Source organism: Silurus meridionalis, chromosome 7 (assembly GCF_014805685.1).
Source record: "Silurus meridionalis isolate SWU-2019-XX chromosome 7, ASM1480568v1, whole genome shotgun sequence".
Classification (NCBI taxonomy): Eukaryota; Metazoa; Chordata; class Actinopteri; order Siluriformes; family Siluridae; genus Silurus; species Silurus meridionalis.
Window position 1 is genome coordinate 4913885 of NC_060890.1, and position 21193 is coordinate 4935077.

Genomic DNA, 21193 nt, shown 5'->3' on the forward strand with positions numbered 1-21193 from the left:
AGTTCTGCTTTTTTTTATGGTTTTATGGTCTACAAGCAATGTAGAAAAATATAAAGTAAATAAATATAATAAATATAAATGGTTATATCAAATAATTATTTTATAGATTAATGTATAGCCTAATTACACTGTATATGCTATCTGTTGCTAAATTAATAAAAAGCGGTCTTGAACCTGATTGAATCCTGATCTTTTTTCATTTATTTTATATTGTTGTAGAACATATAAAAACACATTTTTTGAGAGATGTGTACTCTGTATGGCCAAAAGTATTAGGGCACACTATATGTGGTTCCTCCTCAAACTTTTACCCAAATCTAGAGACAATTATATAATCTCTAGATGCGCTAGCATTGGATTTTCCCTTTACTTGAACTAGGCGATCCAAACCTGCTCCACTATGACAATGCCCCTGTGCACAAAGCCAGCTTCATGAAGATGTACTTTACATGGGTTGGATAATGAAGAAGATCTCCTGCTATAGAGCTCCAACCCTTTTGAACAACTTTGAGATGAATTGTTTACACCATCTATATCAGTAGAAATAATTTCACTGTGCTGTAATGTATATGTGGGTACTGATGTAGGTAAGAAGGTGAGGAGGCCAAGGGTACAGACCTGTCCTAACTGGCTAAATAAATACGCACAAATCTCCACAAAATCTAGTGGAGCATCTTCTGAGAAGAGTGAAGGTTATTATAAAAGCAAATGGAGACTCAGTGTGGAATGGGATGCTTAAAAAGCACATACCAATCTAATCCAAAAACATTTTTTTGGCTTTTTACTTGTCACATATACATTACAGCACAGTGAAATTCTTTCTTCGATGTTAGGAAGCTGGGTCAGAGATGATACCGTGCCCCTGGAGCACAGAGAGTTAAGGGCGTTGCTCAAGGGCCTAAGAGTAGCAGCTTGGCGATACTGGGGCTTGAACAACCGACCTTCTGAGCAATAACCCAGAGCCTTAATGGCAAACTGCACGTTTTGACAGAATGACAGTTAAACTGATAAAGGAACAAGCGACCATGTGAAAGTTCCGTGACAATAAAATAAAATTAAAACCATTAATATGTGCAACAAGTAATTTTTTACTACGTAATCCTTGTAATTATTGGAGGCGGTGGTCATATAAGCAGAATAACACACCCCAGACTGTGCAGTTCCATAAGAAATTCCACACCGTGAATCATTTTTCATATAACTGCAGTGCGTTCTTACTTCTATAACTCTAACACCCAACAATGGATTACCAGAAACTCTGAACAATACGTGACCCACATATTGTTTAAGAAGCTTGCACTTTTAAACTAAATTACAGCAAGTGAATCACTTAAGTGAGTCGTAATTCCCATCAATAGCACATTTAAAACATTATAATGCTATTATTAATATTACCCAAACGATAGGTTCGAAGAGGAAACTCAGATTTTTTTTCCCAATGAATTGGAACTGATTATTTTCTCTGTATTTTGATTAAGAAGCACCTCCCTAAAAAACTTCACAAGACTTTACCATCATGCTGTAGTGTAGCAGGAAAGCGAATGAGGGTTGTATATATATAATTTTTTTTTTTTTTTTAATGAGTGTTGGTGAACGATGACCGGTATACTCTTCTGTTCAAGGCTGCGATTGGGTCCCATTTGATGACAGCAGACGGGTCCTCTCTTTGGCTGAACCTCTTCTCTGGAGTAAGGCTCCACTCTCGCCTCGCTCAACCCATTCACAGCGGTCGGCTCCTCCCTCTGAGCGCCGCGAGTTCTGTCTGGTGGGTGTTCCGTGAGGACGGCCGTTCTTCTCATCTGCGAGAGCGAAAACGGGTCGTGTTGCTGTGTGATGAAAGCACGTATGGCTGTTCAATTCCTGTTCAAATTGTTTATAATGATGATCATTAAAGATAAAGGTAGCATATGCTTATCAGCCACTTGTACATCCATGCATTTATACAATCAGCTAATCAAGTAGCAGCAGCACAATGCATACAATCCATAAAATTATGAAGAAACAAGAGCTTCAGTAGAAAAATTATGATTGCTGTGAATTTGACCAGGTAGTGGATATTGATTTCCTGGAAATTTCATGGACAACAGTTCAATTTTCAAATTACAAAAAACAACAACGTGTTCAAAACTAGTGTATTGCAGTTTTTTTGTAAAGAAATGCCTTACCGATAATTGATGTCAGAGGAAAACTACTACTCAAACTACTTTGAGCTAACAGGAAGGCCACGTCAACCCAAATAATCATTCACAATCTTCATAATCAGAAAATTGTTCCAAAGAATGAGCATTAGCTGAAGCTCTTGATGTGCATCTGCACTGCTGCCACATAACTGCATAGAATATACACACATGCACATGAATATATTCACAGAGAATCTAGAAGGTAACGTGAAATTTTGAAACTAGGAGATGGCAACCCAGGGGCATCAATTGTTCGAAAACAGTGCAAGCTCGTTTCGAACCCGTTCCCATTAGTTATAATGGAGCAGTGGAGTGGTCCACAACGAGTGTTTACTGTAAAAGCCTTTTATACGAATAATGATAGTGTGAGTGCCGTCCAAAAGGAATTTCAGCATCATTACCAGTTAGGACGTCATGATCGTGTCTCATCTGCTCATACGATTACAACATGGGTGCGAAGAAACAGCTCAACATAGCGATGATGCGTGGTCCTCTTCGATTGGAGGCCACTCTGTGCAGCTTGGGACGGTTTCTCATCAACACCTTGAGTGGTTCCATGAAATTCCGGAGTAAGAACGGGCGCTTTAAGGATGGATTTGGACTGTAGTTAATGTCAACAGACTGCTACATTGACTCAGGACTTGTTTTCGCTTCTGATCATCATCACTGCACCCCGCAACATTGTATATCTGCTATAAATTGACATTCGGTGCAACCCAGATGAGGTTGAGGTTCTCTTTTGTGTCTGGTTCCTCTCAAGGTTTCTTCCTTATGCCATCTTGGGGAGTTTTTCCTTACCACAGTCGCCACTGGCTTGCTCATCAGGGACAAACTTACTTATAAAGAACATATTCACTCTTAATCACCACATTTTCTGTGTAAAGCTGCTTTGAGACAATGTTCATTGTTAAAAGTGCTATACAAATAAAAATGAATTGAATTAAATTAAATTGAATTGAAAAGAGAGGTAAGGGCTCCTCAGGATGCCAGCTTATTTTCCGTCTTGATATTATCTGTTGTGTGGGCCATTCGGAACCACCTGGGGACTTAGGCTGGACCCGTTTCTTCGAAATGAACTGAAAGGACACAATCAAGACGTTCTAAATGGTAATGATACCAAAAAAAAAAAATTTCCCCTGTCAACGCCAATCAGACCTTGCCCACTTTTTCTGCTTCCAACACGACAATTTTGAGAATAGATTTGCTGGATATTACATCCCGTCCCATGGTCAGACGTGCAAAACTGGGGGTGAGCAGTATATGCAGTGCATGAAAATCATTAATAATCCCACTCCTGGGTAATAAGGGAGGGGGAGTTATCTTTCAAGACTGGTTTGTCACAAGGTTTCTTCTTTCTGTTGTCTAAGGGAGTTCTTGTTGACACTGTTGCCATTGGGTTGCTCGTGCAGGATCTAAATTTTTCATCCAGTTTTCCTTAACACTGTCCTATTTACAATATCTATTATTAAACACGACTAGAAGTTGATTGAATAGAATTAGAACGGCTGTGTTTATACGCAAATGCTGTGTTTGATGTGATCTTTGACCCAAGTCACATAGTTGTAATGTATTAAAAATGGTACAAATGTGATTCAATGGTGATTCGATCAAGTATTTCATTTGTAATGTGCAGGCTTGATGTGTCTGCAAAAAAGTGTTTGGCTGTGACTCACCCACGAGAGCCTGTACCGAGGGCTGGTCATGTGTGCTAAGCAGCTGGGCTTGAATCGTCTCCACCACTCTTTTAAATTTGCGACTTGGGCCTTTTTCAGCCACCCACAGTCACACACACAGATACACATGGTTAGATATCTACAATACATACAATATATATACAGATTTGCAAGAAATAGGTCATAAAAGGGCTCCCCACCTGATATGAGGGTAAAAGTGACACTGTATATTCCATAATTCCTCTTTCCTTCTCTTTCTCTCTCTCTATCCCGTTCCCTTTCCCTCTCTCCCTCTGAGAAGGCAATATCCACCTGAAACTTGACAGGCTTCTGGAATACCGAAGGACCTCCGGAAGATTTATACTCTGCCCGGAAACTCGTCTGTGAAACCACGCTGTGGCTGAGGGATGGAATCTGATGTTGAGAAAAGCGAAAAATTGGTATTTAGTGACCATTAGGAAGACAGTCACCAATTTTGGGTGTGTTTGGTTGCTCAACAAATAAGACAGATAACAGGTAAACAAATTCAGGTATACAAATTCACCTTTCTTGCAAAGCTATAGCTATAAATTCTATAGAATTTTAAACAGCACATTGTATCATATATGGCTACAATCACATAGTAGTTGGAGTCACAATCTACTATAACACGCTGGACCTTCAGAACTGCGGCAAAACAAGACTCACAGAGAGAAAGGCGTGCACGATATCCGCCTTGATCGAGCTCAGCGGTTTGTCTCGGATCACCACGAAGATCTGCTCCTCCTTCTCTAAGCTGATGAAGTTGCCAAACCAGGAGCGCTTCGCCAGCCTAGGGGCAATCAATCAATGACACGGGTAATGCATTCCATAGACACCTGAACCATAAGTCATGACTAGTGATCATTGGATACATACTCAGGACTGGACTCCGGTGTGAGGCTTGACATGTCCTCAGAAGTGGGCACTAAAAAAATAGTTAGTGATAAATGTAACTCTTTGTTTCATCCACATATGGTAATTGTCATTTGAACGTTTGCCAACACCCACCCTGCAGCTTGCGGCGGTGAAAGCGAGGCGAGCCGAGCAGGTTGTTCTTGAACGAATTAAATCTGGTCCTCCAGTGGGCGGAGCTGCTGGCAGCCATGCCAGCTCCGCCTCCTCCTGGGCTAGTGGGCGGGGTCAGCGAGAGCGAGCCAACACCTCCTCCTTCAGCACGGGAAGAAGAGCAGGAGGAAGGGGGAGGGTGGGGGTGATGGACGGGGGTACCCAGCGGCGTGGGCAGGGGCGAGCCCTGAGGGGTCACCTGGGACATCGGATAGGAGCATTTAGTGACCGATTTCAGCGCAGGTGATGGGGCAGGGGAAAAGAGGAAGCGAGGGAGCGGGGAGAGGAGCGGCGAAGGGGAGGGCGAGCGTGAGGAAGAGGAGCGAAGCGGGAGGGATTTCATGGAGTGAAGGCGGGGTCGCTCAGGGGGTGTTTTAGACGGCAGAGTCTGAGTTTTAGACTCGCGAGTACTCGCAGCGCGGGGTTTGGTGGCGGTGGCGACTTCCGACTGGCTGAACGTGAACACCGGGCTCTGAAGACATGGAGTGAAAAAATGCAGCAGGAAGAGGCAGCAGAAGATGGAGAGAAGGAAAGGAATGGAAATGAGCGATGGGTGACACGACAGATGGACAGTGTGGAGAATGTTTTGAAAAAGACACGTGCGGGCTTGAGGACAATGTGAGCATTCTTTTTAATGCTGATTATGAATGAGCTTCATGTTGTTCCCAAGAAAACAGAAAATATAAGTTATTCTTTTATTTTCTTTACAGTTGCAGCCCATTTAAATGTGCAACCTGTAGAGTTAAAATACTTCTTAAACAAAAAAGATATAAAAAACAATAATCTCTTACCCTGGGGCTGCTTAAAGGACTAGAAGATAGACCAGTAGATGCTCCACTTACTGATCGTGATCTAGGAAGTGATAAGGTTTAGATGTCAGCATAACACAGAAAATAATTTATAAATTATAATTATAAGTCGTATTGCCCAAGTTACAACGGAGATGCGTTACAATGACAACATCGTAACATGAAAATATTGTATGTCGAGACATGGCCTAACCTAAGAGTCTTAAAGAATGGTGACCAGTATAGGTAGTATACTGTAATCTCTTAATAATTTAAATTAGAGTACATTGTTTAGCAAAATAGAGCAATTTACTCTAATGTATAAAATTTATTGTAAATATGTATGTGGCAGAAGGCACATTCACAATTGGAGAGTGGAGTCAGAAGTGTTCTGTTTCAGTGTCCAGTGATGCCAAGAGAAAAACAAAAGCTCAAATTCGGCCTTGAAACACCCAAAACAGAAAGAAATCTGAAATGCTTGAATCCACTTGGTCTGGAGATGTTTCATTTACAAGAGAAACTGGCTATAATAGGCAGTAGAACTTAAAATCACAGGTTCTAATACAATTTCCATAGCAACAACTAAATGTTGAAACACCTATTTTTAAGATTTCTTAGTATGAAAAAGGACTTAAGGGCTGCAACTGCCATGAGCAGTTTAATAACCTTGAAACTATAAGAAATCTTCTAATCAAAAGGTTGGGGCTTCAAATCCCAGTATCACCAAATGTGGCCCTTGAGTCGCTCTGGAGGCACGTCTGTAAATGTAAATGGACATTCGGCGTCTTCCAAATGAGGACAGGATCCTCTTTGAATTTGGTTTCTCTCAAAGTTTCATCCTGATACCCTCTGCCTTTCACTTGTCTCCAATGGCTTGCTCATTAGGGATACACTTATAGGAACTATTGTATTTATTTTTGCTTAAAGCTGCTTTGGGACAATGTCCATTATTGTCCAACGTCCATGTCAACATTAAATATAAATAGAAACAAAAAGCATGGCATTCTATACAAATGGCAAAGCCATCACCCATGCCATCAGTCTAAATCACAGCACAGTCCTTGATATTTTCTATCTTACATAGAAACGTATAACTACTGTGTGTGTATTTGTGTGTGTATATATACCTCTGGCTGTGTGCAGAGGTGTCCAGTGCCCTGCGAGGGGGTGTAGGGGAGCCTTGCTCTGTCACACTTAGCACCTCCAGACTCTTCCTCTCTGGCCGGCAGCGGCCATGACGGGTCAGCATGGGCGAGTCCACACGCTTCCGTGGAGGATCTGAACTCACAAAATCCACAAGTGAAATCGAGATTTGTTCACACAAGAACACATTAATACCCTTCCAGGGATTTCCTTCCGCATGGAGTATAAATGCAGATTGTGTGGCCCAGGCTAATAAATACACAGGACACCTTACACACTATTTACACTATTTGCCCCAGGGGTTGATTGTGTATAACGATTACCAGGGATCAACATTAGAGTATACCCTCATGATAATGACTTATTTTACTGATGTAGACATCCCCAAAGTCTCACGAAAATCTTCTTGCAAAACTTTGTATTAATTGCTGATCTTATCTTGCTAAAGCAGCTGGGTAAAACTAAGTGTTTATTAGAAATAAAAAAGGTATTTTAAAGAATACATACTGTATATATGAGGTAGTACCAAAAGGTTTTTTATTTTGAACATAAATAAGCTGCACCTGTGTATAAGCCGACTACACTGTCTACACTGAAACCGATGAACTTTACATGTTGTGGTTCCTTTAAAAGCAGAGCAGCATTTTGAGAATAACCTGCCGCCTCATTTTTCCGATATTACTGCATGTGTGCAAGACCGAGGAATATGTCCTTATTATTTTCTGATGCTCATTTCTAAGTTTCTTTGACTAACCCATAAGGCTGTTGCCAAGAAACATAAAAAAGCACGAGTTTTGGAAACCTGTCTGTGCTTATATGATTTCTGTTGCAACTAGAGTTAGTGAGCTCTCCCTTAACCCTGACTCAATGCGTTACAACGGCTTGTATTTAAACTGTAGCCTACCAAGAAAGTCATTGTTCACTGTCTTCCTCCTTTTCACAACTATTTCTCTCAGGAGTTTATCTTTTGGCATCATGCGTTTAAAAAAAAACGTTTTTTCTCTCGATGCCGTGCAGCTCAGAACACAGGTGAGGTGCGTTTTTTCGTTACCGTTCGGAAGTTTCATTGGTCTAATGTTATGGGGCTTAGTATTTTGGCTTGAAGTTTGTGAAACCAGGAAAAACCCAGGAAAATGTTATAAATAAGCCGCTTCGTTGTTTAAGCCGCAGGGTTTAAAACGTGGGAAAAAAGTAGCGGCTTATAGTCCGAAAAATACGGTAATTAACATGTCAAAACTGTGTACTAAGTGTCAATATTTTAAGTGAGCACTATTGTCATCCAGCACTGCCTTAATCCTCCTAGGCTATTTTTTACCAGAGCTGCACAGGCTGTTGCTTTGATACTCTTCCACTCCTCCTCGATATCACAGAGCTGCTAGATGTTAGACACCTCAAGACATACTTGAGGATGCCCCACAAGTATTTAATAGGGTTCATGTCTGGAGATACACTTGGTCACTCCATAACCTTTACCATCAGCAAGGCAGTTGTCATCTTGGCGGTCTGTTTGGGGTCATTTTCATGTTCGAAAACTGCCACGCATCCCAGTTTCTAAAGGGAGGGCGGCATCATGTGCTGCTTCAGAATGTCACAATACAATGTTGGAACCAGCAGCATTCATGGAGCCCCAGACCAAGATGCTACCACCACCATGCTTAACTGTAGGCATATCACTATTTTCTTGGTAATCCTGATGATGGACACTCTCTGAGCCAAACAAGTTTATCTTAGTTTCATTAGACCACAGGACATGGTCCCAGTAATTGATGCTCTTGGACAGTTTGTCTTCAGCAAACTGTTTGCCTACTTTTTTGTGAGTCAGCTTCAGAAGAGGCTTTCAATGCTGGCAGCACTCATGCATATGTTTTTGAAACAGCTTGTGCAACTAACGCACAGCACTAAGAACTGAAGTTCTTCAATAGGCCCTTGGCAAGGCTTCTTATAGCATAGGCCATTTTTGTGGAGAGCAACAATTCTAATTCTCAAATCCTCAGAGAGCCTTTGCCATGAGGTGCCATGTTGAACATCCAGTATAAGAGAATTGTACTTAAGAATGACATAAATGTAAATCGCATTGGATTAGGGCATCTGCCAAATGGCATAAATATACCAGTCCATCATAGAACACCATGCAATCACTCATTCTCACCTAGGGACAATATAGTAGAGCTTATCTGCCTTATCTACCCACAAAAACGCAGAAAAACATGAGAAATTCCATACCCAAGCTCCAGATTAATCGTGGTATCCTATAGCTGTAGGGTGGCAACCCTACCCACAGTACAGGCTTCATTTAGCACGTTCATAACCGAAGCTAAATCTCACTTGAAGTTCTCATGTGGTAAGTTTCTCATACCATTCATCCACCACCACAAAATAAAAAAGTCATATTTTACTGACCTACATCGTTTCTAGGCGGCAGGTCTTCATCCTCGTAGCTGGGATATCGCTCCTTACGGTCCAGCAAGAGATAATAGATCATCTTTTCCTGGTTGTCCCTGATAATGACACAAGTAAAAGAGAGAGACAGAGTGATGCACTGTCATGTCACTGTCATTCCGATGAGATCTAATGTGTGTTACTGTCATATTCTACATTATATTGTTTATTATTATATTTGTTTATGGATTTAGTGATATATCAGTATTAGACTGCAATAATAATTCACTAATGACCATTATACAGCCCCAGATTCACCTCAAAACCTTGATGACTGACTTCAAGACAAATAAATAAGGTGTAGGTCGTTATTTTATGGTTATAATATAGTTTATTGTGAATCTAAGGGTGTCGGAAATGTGTTTTCGGAACTAATTGGGTTGCAAAGAGTAGGAAATGGTGATCACTCTTCACACTGCAGGTCTCTGGTCAGTTTGACTCGATCTCGGAAGCAGCCCAGAGAGTGCATGCTCTCCAGTACGTCCGGATCCAGCTCGGTCAGAGAGAGAATCCGCTTTACGCACACACGCCTTGGCGGCGGCTGCTCCGGACATGGCTCGTTACGGCCTGACCTAACACACACATATACACACAAGATCAAAACTTCATATACATTAAGTCCTGTGTCATCATTTAGCGATACAATGCTCTGGTTATAAAAGCAATAAAACACAATCAAAAGATTGGGTTAGGGTTAGAGTCTTTTATGGTTTTATGCATGTTCCTTTTGTTTCTATGCAACAAACGGTAATGTAATGGTAATGTAAGATTACCTTTGACCAAACAAATCTATAAATGTACAGATGTTCCACTTTATTTTCATTGTAAATTCTCCCTTAGCATGAAAAATTGCTTTCCACACTTTCAGCACCTGGACAGTTCTTTTCTACAAACATTCAGCTGAAATACTGTAGTTTGCCATGCCCCTTGTAAAACTTACCAAAGCTGTCCAATTTGTGTGTGTATTTGCTGCATAGAAACAAAAGGAACATGCATGTGTCTCAAAAACCATATATATATATATATATATATATATATATATATATATATATATATATATATATATATATATATGGTAAATTTCTGCCATATATAAGCAATTAAACACAATTACTGTATATACCATATAAATAAATTGTCTATAACATGATCTTAATTCAGAAACCATGAACCATGCACAAATAGACACTATGCAGCTACAATGTATCACTACAGACTGACCTCTCTGGCTCACACAGAAACAATCGATACTCACATATACCAGGCGTGCTTCTGGATCTGCTCTAGCTGCAGGAGAGAGAAAGAGAGGGTGCAGTGATTAATGTTGAGCATTTGCAAGCAGATGGCGCTGTAGCAGAAAGTGAACTGCACGGGCAAGGCTTACACACACACACACACACACACACACACACACAAGCGTGTGTGCGTGCGTGTGTGCGCGCACACACACACACACACACACACACACACACACACACACACACACACACACACACAAAACCATGAGTATGCTCTTCCATCTGTCTGTAGATTCTGGCATTTTATTCTACTATGCAGCTTTTATTCTAAGCTTGGCCAGAAATATGATAATAATAATAAAGGTGATGTGATATTCGTGATAATCTGCGCCAAATGTAGGAGATGATGCGGGAATGGAAATGAAAATGCTGTCAAATTAAATATAATCACAGTTTTAGAATCTCTCTGGTCAGCTGCATCTGAACTTACTTAGGAAAGCTTAGCTATATTCAGAAACTAGTCATACACATGGTTCGGGTGTTTTCTGGGTGCACCATAGTAAGTTATATACAAGTACCTGCATAGTGTACATCCGGCTCAGGTTGCCAGAAGGCAAGACTTCTATAGATATCAATAAATTTGAAAAAAAAAAAAACAACAACAACTAGGGATTCACAGGAGTGACCTTTATGTCTATTAGTTGTAGAAAAGAGGTGTGGTCTCTGGGTCTACCAGCACTACTGAAGGAGGTATGGCCTGTATTTCTTAGTCATGGTAAGAGAGATGTATCCTTAGCCCTAAGGAAATAGATGTGGCCTTATTATTATGTATTATTTATTATTATTTTCAACCTTATTGAAAAAGATGTGACCTCTGTCTATTAATAAACCTACTGTCTATCCTAATAAAGAAGGTGTGGCCTTAGTTTCTTATAGTCCTCATGAAGTAGGTGCGGCCTCTGCCCACAACTGATGCAATATTATTTCAAAGTTCAAATCCCAAACGTGGCAACAGATCTAGCAGGGGCTGTTTAGAAGGTGTGGCATCTGTCTACCCTATTTAAGGGGGTGTGGCCTTTGTGTTTATCAGTCCTAGTGAAGGAGGTGTGGCACTTGTGCTCCAGTCCTAATTAAGGAGGCGTGGCCTCTGTCTATTCTACTGAAGAAGGTGTGACATTTGTGTCAATCAGTCCACCTGAAAGAGGTGTGGCACTTGTGCTCCAGTCCTAATTAAGGAGGTGTGGCCTCTGTCTATCCTATTAAAGGAGGTGTAGCCATTGTGTCTATCAATCCTAGTAAAGGAGGAGTGGGCTCTGTCTATCATGGTAAAGGAGGTGTGGCCTAGTGTTCTAGTTGTAGTGAAGGATTCCACTTGATGCCATAATTAGAGGCTCTATAGTCAAGGTACTGTAGGCCAGAACGTTGCTAGACCATATCCAAACAGTGGCAGAAAGTCTAGCAGGGGCTGTTTAGCAAAAGACCCTTAGTATAGAATTATTAGCTTAGATACATTTTGAACAGTAATCCAAAGAGTTGAAAAGGAATGTGCCACAATTCTTCACGGTCCCTGACTGAAAGTTGTTGTAAAATAAGGTAAGAACTAGCTTGTGGCTGTGAAATCACCATGAGATCTAAAAAAGAAAAATCTAGATATAAAATATCAATATAAATATAAAGATATAAAAAAACATATAAGGCTAATATATTAAAAAAATATATATATATATATAATATATATATATATATAAAAGAATTCATGATCATTTACTTTTGGGCAACAAGCATTGTTCATTTGTAGAGCGAAGAACAACTTTCTTTTTGGAAATGGTAATTCCTTGTTTGATGTTTTAATAATAGCCAAATAGGAAGCACATCATTCCAATTTCTCCCACAGAAGAGTCTATTCATTTCATCAAACCATTTAGCTTATGGATGAACGCGGAGCCATCCCAGAACAGACCACACCCATGTGGAGGACGCATGTGTTCAGTCAGAACAACTTTGTATTGATTTGAAGGGATAATTCTTTCCTAGAGGACAAGTGGACCTAAAAAATAAACGACCCACCTTTGCGTAATAGAGCCACCAGCTTATTTTCCTTTCATTTGTCACTGCAGAAGTGATCAGTCACTACTTTACGCAGAACCCCGATCTTCCAACAACATACCCATAAATAATTATAAAAAAGCACAAAACATTCACCGTGAGCCTCTTTTCCGAATCCACCTCGATCATGCCACGGAGAAGAGACTGGCAGTCAGGTGGGATGAAGTGGGGCATGTGGAATATTCCACTCTTCACCTTCTCCAGCAGCTGGCGCAGGTTGTCGTGGTCGAACGGGAGCGCACCCTGCATGGCCATTGAGAAGTAAGGAGGCAGGATTACGATGCATTGGGCCAATCCATCAACACCAAAGCTGCTAAACTGCAAACCAAAATGCGCTAAAACCAAGACGCCAAAAACTGAGTGCAAAGGAACGCATTCTTACCACAAGTAGAGCAAACAGAATTACACCACAGCTCCATACGTCCGCTCGCCGACCATCGTACTTCTCACCCTAAATGAAAGATCAGGAAAAACCTTCTGAGATGATTCCTGCATTGCATTTGGACTAAGTAGCATGCTTTTAAATGTTTGTGTTGTGGTAGTGGAATAGGTAAAGGTGAACATTACAGTTTATTAGGATTTAATGCAGACTTACTCTGATTACTTCAGGACAAGCGTAATGTGGAGATCTGAAAAAGAGACACAGGATTGCAAAATGTATTTTTCACCATACAATTAAATAACAATATACTGCAAAAATGTCTTAGTGAAAGTGAAAAAAATATCTTGAAGATGGGGAACAGATTTAATTACTCTTAAAGGTCTTAGAGGTCATATAGGAGATACATGAATCTATATGGACAAAGTATTGGGACCAGCCAAAGGTGGTTCTTTTCCAAGCTGTTTACACAAACTTGAGGGAAAATTTTCCATTCACTTGAACCAGGAGACCCAAACCTGCTCCAGCATGACAATCCCCCTGTGCACAGAGCCAGCTACGTGAAGATATGCTTTACATGGGGTTGGAATTGTGTGGAAGATCTTTCTGCTACAGAGCTCCAACCCTATTGAACATAAACGAATGTGAATGCTGACTGCACCCCAGGTCTACATCAGTACCTGACTTTATTAACACCCTTGTGGATGAATTAATTTTCACAAATTTCCAAAAAAGAATATAGTGGAACATCTTCCCAGAAGAGTGAAGGTTACTATAAGAGCAAATGGTGACTGGTGTGTTCAGAAAGAAGCACATACCAATATTATGCTCAGGTGGCTACAAACTTTAGTCCATATTTAGAAATTGCTGCAAAAATATTTAGATGTGCAAAAAATGAATGTATATATTTTATGTAATCTTGACATTTGGGACCTCGATAGTTCTTAAAGTAAAGAAAACTCTTTGAATGAGAAGGTTTGGTCTGTACTGTAAATATATTTTTAGCTAGAGTGTGTGTGTGTGTGTGTGTGTGTGTGTGTGTGTGTGTGTGTGTGTGTGTGTGTATTCATAAAATATAATTTTAATATAATATTATATTATTATATTAAATTATTATATCATATTAAAATTATATTTTAATATACATTTATACTTATTTTATTTATTTTTAGGTTACATTATTGTATTTTTTTTATTTTATATTGTATTATATTTATATCTTATATTTCTTTCATGTTTACAAGTTGGACAGTCGTAAAAAAAAAAAAGCATTTCACCATATATCATACTCTGTATGAATGTGTATGTGACAAATAAAAATGTGTAAAATATAATGAGTCAAATAAAATATGATTTGATTCAGGTAATTTAACTTTTTATAATTTTTCGCAATGTAATTGTTTTTTTCCTGTACCCAATATTCAGTTCACTGTATATTTTTCTGAAAAGTACCTCGAAATGAAAATCACTTAAACAAAACACATTTGGTTCAAACAAGACATTTGTACAATTTGGCCAATGTTCCTCATATTTGTGCTCTCAGGAAATGTTTGGATTGTCTTAAAATGTATAAAAATCTTTCAAAATCAAAATTCCTATCCTTACATGCATAAAAAGTCAGTGTAGCATATAAAGAACAAAATCTGAGTTTCTAAGTATAAAATTTTTTTTAAATTACGAGAAATTGTTTAGAATCTTTTGTAATTCTTTTTTTAATTTATTATTTTTTAACTCAGTGAGTGATTGTAATGACATTGGATTCTCTGGAGATCAAGAAAACCTGGCTAAAAGGAAGACATTTCCCACTATGAGTTAGACACACAAACACACACACACACACACACACACACACACACACACACACACATACACACACAGAGTGCGTACTCACCCACAGCTTGTCTCTAGCAGACTCTCCCCCACCTGTAGGGAGGCCATGCCGAAGTCAGCGATTCTGATATTATTTTTTTCATCCAGCAGGAGATTCTCTGGCTTTAGATCTCGGTGACTGCAGGAACATATCGAAACACAAATTCACACAAATGCCACACTATTACTGGCCACATCAGACGAAATGGATAATATCCATCCATGTAGAGTTTTACCAAGAACAATTTTGAGACTACAATCTAATTAAAAATATGTACAAATGAAACTCCTGCCTTCTAAAACTCTGAGGGAAGCAGGAGGATGGATTAGTATTTGGATGGTGATTAGTGTGGACGGTTTGTTGCATTGGCTTTGGGTTGCAGTTGCCATGAACAGTTTGGCATTCAAGTGGACAACTGATAACCTCAACATTGGTGATTGAACATTATGATATAATGATTAAACATTCAGTGTCACCCAGATGAGAACAGGTTATCTCATGGTTTCTTCCTCATACCGTCTCAGGGAGTTTTTCCTTTCTATCGTCTCTACTGGCTTACTCATCAGGGACAAACTTTAGAGTAATGTATGACATTCAAATCTTTTCCAATCCCTTTCAGTCTTCATTAAGATGTCCATTCTGTGCAGCTGGGTATGGGACCACATGAACAGCCCAAAGATTCATGAAGTTTCTGAGCAACTCAAGAACTAGGAAACTAGATTTGGACTGTAATTAATATAAACAGTCAACGGTTCAGGACCACAGGTTGCATAGACAGTGCCCATCACTTAACAGTACACCTCAACCAAGATGGAACTGTAATTAATAAAAATTTGGTACCACCAAGATAAGTATGAGTTTTGAGTCTGGTTCATAGGCCCGAACTAGGCTTTACCAGATCGAGTGATTGTGACAGAAATCCAGAGCTGAGATGATCTGCCTGAAGAACTTCCTGGCTTCTTTGGGCGTCAGTCTTCCTTTTTTCACTAAATAGTCGAAAAGCTCGCCACCCGACACGTGCTCCAACACCAGATACCTGCCAGAGAACAAACGTGACGCTGTATGTAGAGTGAAGAGTAATACGGATGAAAAGAAAACGATGGAGTAGAGATCCCAGGAGATGCAGCGAAGTAGAGAAGTGTTATACTCACAGATACTTGTTATTCTCGTAGACGTCGTGGAGTTTCAGGACATGCGGGTGCTCGATTAGTTTTAGGATTGCAATCTCTCTCTCCACCTGAATTGAAGGAGAAAGAGATAGAGAGGCTATTAATGACACCCAGGTCACATGACATTCAGATTATCAAAAAGTAGTACTAGTAAGGCTTCCTGCACTTCTGTTTCCACAAAATCTCCAAATCACACATTACAGAAAAGCCTACAGAGAAACAGCATCCCGTACCTTCATGAGCACCGACTCCGAGAGCTTTTCCCGGTTCACAATTTTGATGGCCACTTTCTGGCCCGTGATGCAGTGCACCCCGAGTTTCACCAGCCCTTTCCGGAAAACAGAGAGGGAACACAAGCATTAGCATAAACCTGGTTTCATTTAGTCAGATCTTCGACCTTATGTTGAACGTTATCTACTGGAATGCATGTATCACTAGAAACTGAGGTTTGGGAATTTGGAGGCAAAGGTAACACCTTCAACCTTTTGTCATGTTCCATAAACTATTCCTAAACAGATTTTGCAATGTAATGGAGAATATTATCCTGTGCGATGAGGCCATTGATATCATATCATTTTAAAAATCCATGATTGTTCAATGAATCAATAAAAAAATGCAGTTGCTGGTCAACTGCTGTGGTACAAGAGTAATTTGGTAATGGTCAAGTCTGGAAATTAATCAAATCAGCGCACCACCCCAACCATTGATTAGGTTCAAGGAGGGAGGTGGTAGCTTATTGGGTAAACCGTTGGACTTTGGATCCAAAGGTCAAATCCAAATCACACCAAACTGCCATTTTTGGCCCCTTGAGCAAGGACTTTAACCCCAAAGCTGCTCAGTTTTATGAATGATAAATGTGAGTCGCTCTGAATAAGGGCATCTGTAAATGAAGAAACCTTAAACATTAATATTCAACTACAGTTTTGCCCTATGAAAGACCCAAATTATTACTGCTTTTTAGCAATAAGTCCTTAATGAGATAGTTTGGAGCTAATGCTCTTACATTTGCCTGGCACCACGGACTCAACAGACATATCCAAGTCAACATGAGAGGGAATTCTAATACACAGTGAAAAGTGCTATCTACCCTCTTTTCCATACATAAAAGCTAACAGACACGGTTTCTCCCACCGAGTCAACTGGGCCAAATTGTGTCACCATGTTCAACTCTGATATTATAGGGATTCAAACAGCTTTCTGTTGTGTTACTCCATTTTTGTTTGCTACAACAGGTTTGCATTCAAGTGTCCATCAGTCAACCTCCATCAATGATGGAACTATAATAAATGGACATTCGGTGTCACCCAGATAAGGACGGTTCCTTTTTTGAGTCTGGTTCCGCTCAAGGTTTTCTTTCCTCATACTGACTCAGGGAGTCGCCCCTGGCTTGCTTATTAGGGATAAACTTATAGGGACTGATTTATAAATGTAAAATGTATATTTCTAACATGTTTATCTAAGTAAAGCCTCTTTGGGACAATGCCCATTGTTAAAAGTGCTTTATAAATGAAATTAGCCCTGATGAGCTGCATTCAAACATAAAAAAACTAAATCCATGCACAACATATATGCAAAAGTAGCACATTTGCCAGCGTTTTTAGAAAATGAACCACATTGACCAACAGCTACCATTTTCCTAAGTACTCTGAAAAATCCATTTGGTACTACACAATCTCCAAAATGAACATGCATCCGTACATCATCTGTATATCATTCAAAGTGGGTGTGAAGTAATTCCACTATGCAGCTTGCAAACTGGTGTGCACAAACTAGCTAGCTAGGTTACCCTCAATGACTAGAAGATGCCAAATTTGTGTCATTTAGGGCATTTGGCAGACACCCTTATTAAGAGCGAATTACATTTATGTCATTCATATAACTCAGAAGCTATGGGGTTAAGGGTCTTGCTCAAGGGCCCAGGAGTGGCAACATGGTGTAGATGGGATTCAAACTCATGACCTTTGGATCTAACTAACACTAAACTTGTACCTCCCTACAATTCTCACCCATTTACACAAAGCTCCACCCCTGTAGAGTGTCTTGTAGAGTAAAGGGTTTACAAAATGACTGTCAGGAGGCACATCTAAACACTTTCGGACCGGAAGTCAATTTTCTAACCAGGTTTTCTCAGGCCTCTTGTTATGCTTAGGCCATGGGATCCACCTTAGATATATCATGCTGATTATTTGGGCAATTAAGAAATGATAATATTGCACCTTTAAGGCACTGTCCCATTACCTGTCTGTCCTTTCCCGAGGGTTTTCTCTAGCCTGTATGGCCCCACGTATTGAGCCGTCTGGCTGCAAGTCGGGTCTTTTGACATGGCGGAGAGATGCTTTAATGACAGCTTTGTACTTTGGAGCCTTCTGTCCTTATCTCCTCAGAACATCCCTGCTGTGTTCTACAATAAGGGACAAAGCAATGCAGGTTCTCACAGGAGTTGTTTTTGAATCATCAGCATGTGGCCAGGCCTGTACACAAGGATGTTGCTGAACGTCCCATCTCTGTGCTGTTTATTCCAATCAGACTCAGGTTTTTTTCTTCCCTTTTCTTTAAATAACAATCGTGAATCACAATGACATTTGACGCTCACGACATATTCTTAACGCACGGTGCATCCGGTCCAGGAGTTGACATCGGTGGATTCCAGGGTTGCTCCACCATGTATGCATCGGTTCTCCTCCACTCGATCGCACCACCACCGTCCTTTCTGAAAGTCATCACCTGCTCGGATCAACCGCGTAGAAACGAGGCGGGTATGGAAACATAAACCGGATCCTCAATGCGCAAAAGGCCTGTGATCACAGGTAAGGGATGCCGCGTGTTCTGCTTTTTCAAATGCACACACACACACATACACACACACACATATATATATATATATATACACACACACACACACACGCACGCACGCACACGCGCGCTCACAGACACACACACGCACGCACGCAAGCGCGTGCGCGTCCTATGCAGAAACGCGACTCTATTGCATGGTGTCCCGGTTTAAGCAGAACGAGGACCACGGGTTTGATCTGCAGCGCGCATCGCCGTGGTGATCAGGAGACGAGCAAAGAGCCAACATCCGTTTCGGACAAAACAACCCTCTTCAGATGCCCCCCCTCTCCCTCCATCCCTCCCTGAAGAAGCGCATCACAGCATCCTTCCCTCCCTCCTCCCTCTACCTCTGTGCTCTCTCCTCCGCCGTGTCCTCTTCCTTCCTTCGTTCCTGCAAAGCTTGACGTGTGATAAAATGAAGAACCAGGCCGTGCTCCGGTGATGGATTGTAGCTTCCCATCCGGATGTTGCGAAATGTCTTGTCCCCCCCCTTTCTCCTCCTTCCAGGAAATCGCTCTATCCAGTCTTTCTGTCTTTCTTCCCACTCTTCCTCCTTCTCCCTAGCATCAGTATCCGGGTCCTTCTCTCTCTCTCTCTCTCTCTCTCTCTCTCTCTCTCTCTACCTCCTTGCTCCATTACTCCACAGCAATAAGCCAAAGGAACAATTTAATTTCTCCTTCTTATACACGATCCCCACTGTATCACAGCAAACATATCTTTAAATAATCGATGCATAAAATATGAATCATAAGAGAAAAATTATATTTTTACCTTCCTTTCTAAAACTAAAGGAAAATAATCAACCAGTTGAAGCATGGTGGTGGTAGTACGTTATGGTCTGATGATCGTTTTCCACATCCTGAAGCGTTTTATTTCCCTATACCATGTACATTTTCAAGTAACAACCTATATTTTAAGAATTAATTACAAAATGACCATTATTTTTGTCAGCATATATTCTATTTAATATTGGTGAATGGCCAGGAAGTGCCTGAGAGAGGTGGCAAAAATACACACATCCTTAACTGAAGTAGAAGTACAGATGCTCATGTTTTAAAAGACTGGACCTCACATCATATTCATATATTACTACTAAAGGTTTTAAAATTTTGTTACCTAATGAATGTATCCAGGCTGAACAACCACTATATAGAACACAAGCAGAGAAAAGATGATGATGATCAAGTGATCAGGAATGTTTATGTCACGTTTACACCACTGACTCCCTCTGTCTCATCCATGTTAGCTTGAAAACGGAGCACAATGAGAAGAAAAAACATTTTTTAAATTAAAGTAACAAACCTGGTTTGAAAATGTAAGAAATACAGATCTTTGTGTACAAACTGTAATGAGTGAAAGTAAGAAAGTTGTTAGAAAAATTCAAATCTGCTTAGGTACAGTATCAAAGCATTTGTACTTTTTTTTACTTCCCATCTCTGGTGCCTGATATGATTTACATTACAGCATCTATGTAAAAGCTTCAAATCGTTTCCTCAACATTTAGATTTTTTTCCTCTCATGAGGTTAATAAGCCGGATAAAATACTGCCAAAGACTTTCCTATGATGGAAAACATTCACTGACTCTCAAAATAATGTAGTTTATTACCATATATGTACAGGAAACTGTCTGTTAGCCAATACAATGAAATTTGTACTCCAATAATAAGGATATGAGGAAACAAAAAAAGCAAGACACAACTATTACAAATGTATGTAGAAATGTACAGATGTATCTTCAGAGGTAGATTGGTGGGTCCATAATAGTATACTGAAGCAGGGTTAAGGGAAGTGTTAGCTCAGTGGATAAGCTGTTGGACTTATCAAAAAGTCATGAGTTTAAATCCCAGCACCATTAAGTCCATTCTATCATCCAGCTGCACTCCCAGGTATTTGTAGACCTTTACACTCTCCACACAGTCGCTGTTGATAGTCACAGAAGGCCTGGATCTCCTGAAGTCCACCACCATCTCCCTGAACTTGTGGTGTTGAGGTGCAGGTGATTAAATTCACACAATGCAACGCAGTCTTAGATCAGTTTCCTGTACTGCTCCTCCTGTCCCGTCCTGATATAACCCACGATAGCAGTGCCGTAACTTTTGTACGTGGCAGAACTCTGAGTTGTATCGAAAGTACGATGTGTACAGGGTGAACAGGACCAGAGAGAGCACAGTCCCTTTAAACACACCTGCCTGATAAGAGCTGGATGTGGACATTGTCTTTGTTAAAAATATTATAAATGCTATCAAAAACAGAAAATGATTGACCATATCCATGGTTATATGAGTT

At 40.2% G+C, this 21193-nt stretch overlaps 1 protein-coding gene across 4 annotated transcripts; it reads right to left on the bottom strand.

Moving 5' to 3' along the window:
* Positions 1-843: 843 nt before the first annotated feature.
* On the bottom strand, positions 844-19459 carry brsk1a (BR serine/threonine kinase 1a). Of its 4 annotated transcripts, none has more exons than XM_046852928.1 (19): positions 18310-19459; positions 16305-16399; positions 16054-16139; positions 15798-15938; positions 14924-15040; positions 13249-13282; positions 13036-13104; positions 12750-12896; positions 10565-10596; positions 9717-9881; positions 9271-9368; positions 6855-7005; positions 5731-5791; positions 4883-5411; positions 4751-4799; positions 4541-4664; positions 4054-4267; positions 3854-3943; positions 844-1799 (listed from the first exon to the last, which is right to left on the bottom strand). In XM_046852928.1, exons 1-19 carry the CDS (start codon positions 18392-18394, stop codon positions 1618-1620), a joined length of 2469 nt encoding a protein of 822 aa, XP_046708884.1. In that variant the 5' UTR covers positions 18395-19459; the 3' UTR covers positions 844-1617. The 4 variants fall into 4 exon arrangements, with proteins under 4 accessions (XP_046708884.1, XP_046708883.1, XP_046708886.1 ...); XM_046852927.1 differs by having other exon boundaries at positions 844-1826; positions 18310-19458; XM_046852930.1 differs by having other exon boundaries at positions 4883-5138; positions 18310-19457.
* Between the last annotated feature and the right edge of the window lie 1734 nt (positions 19460-21193).

What these genes read in the sequence shown, in the direction of transcription:
- brsk1a (XM_046852927.1), bottom strand. Translation starts at nt 18,394, where the DNA reads ATGTCAAAAGACCCGACTTGCAGCCAGACGGCTCAATACGTGGGGCCA. An exon ending in TGTCACAATCACTCGATCTG is followed by an intron (nt 15,041 to 15,797) that starts GTAAAGCCTAGT and finishes ATGTTCCTGCAG; the next exon opens with TCACCGAGATCTAAAGCCAG. An exon ending in TTCTGTTTGCTCTACTTGTG is followed by an intron (nt 12,897 to 13,035) that starts GTAAGAATGCGT and finishes ATGGCCATGCAG; the next exon opens with GGTGCGCTCCCGTTCGACCA.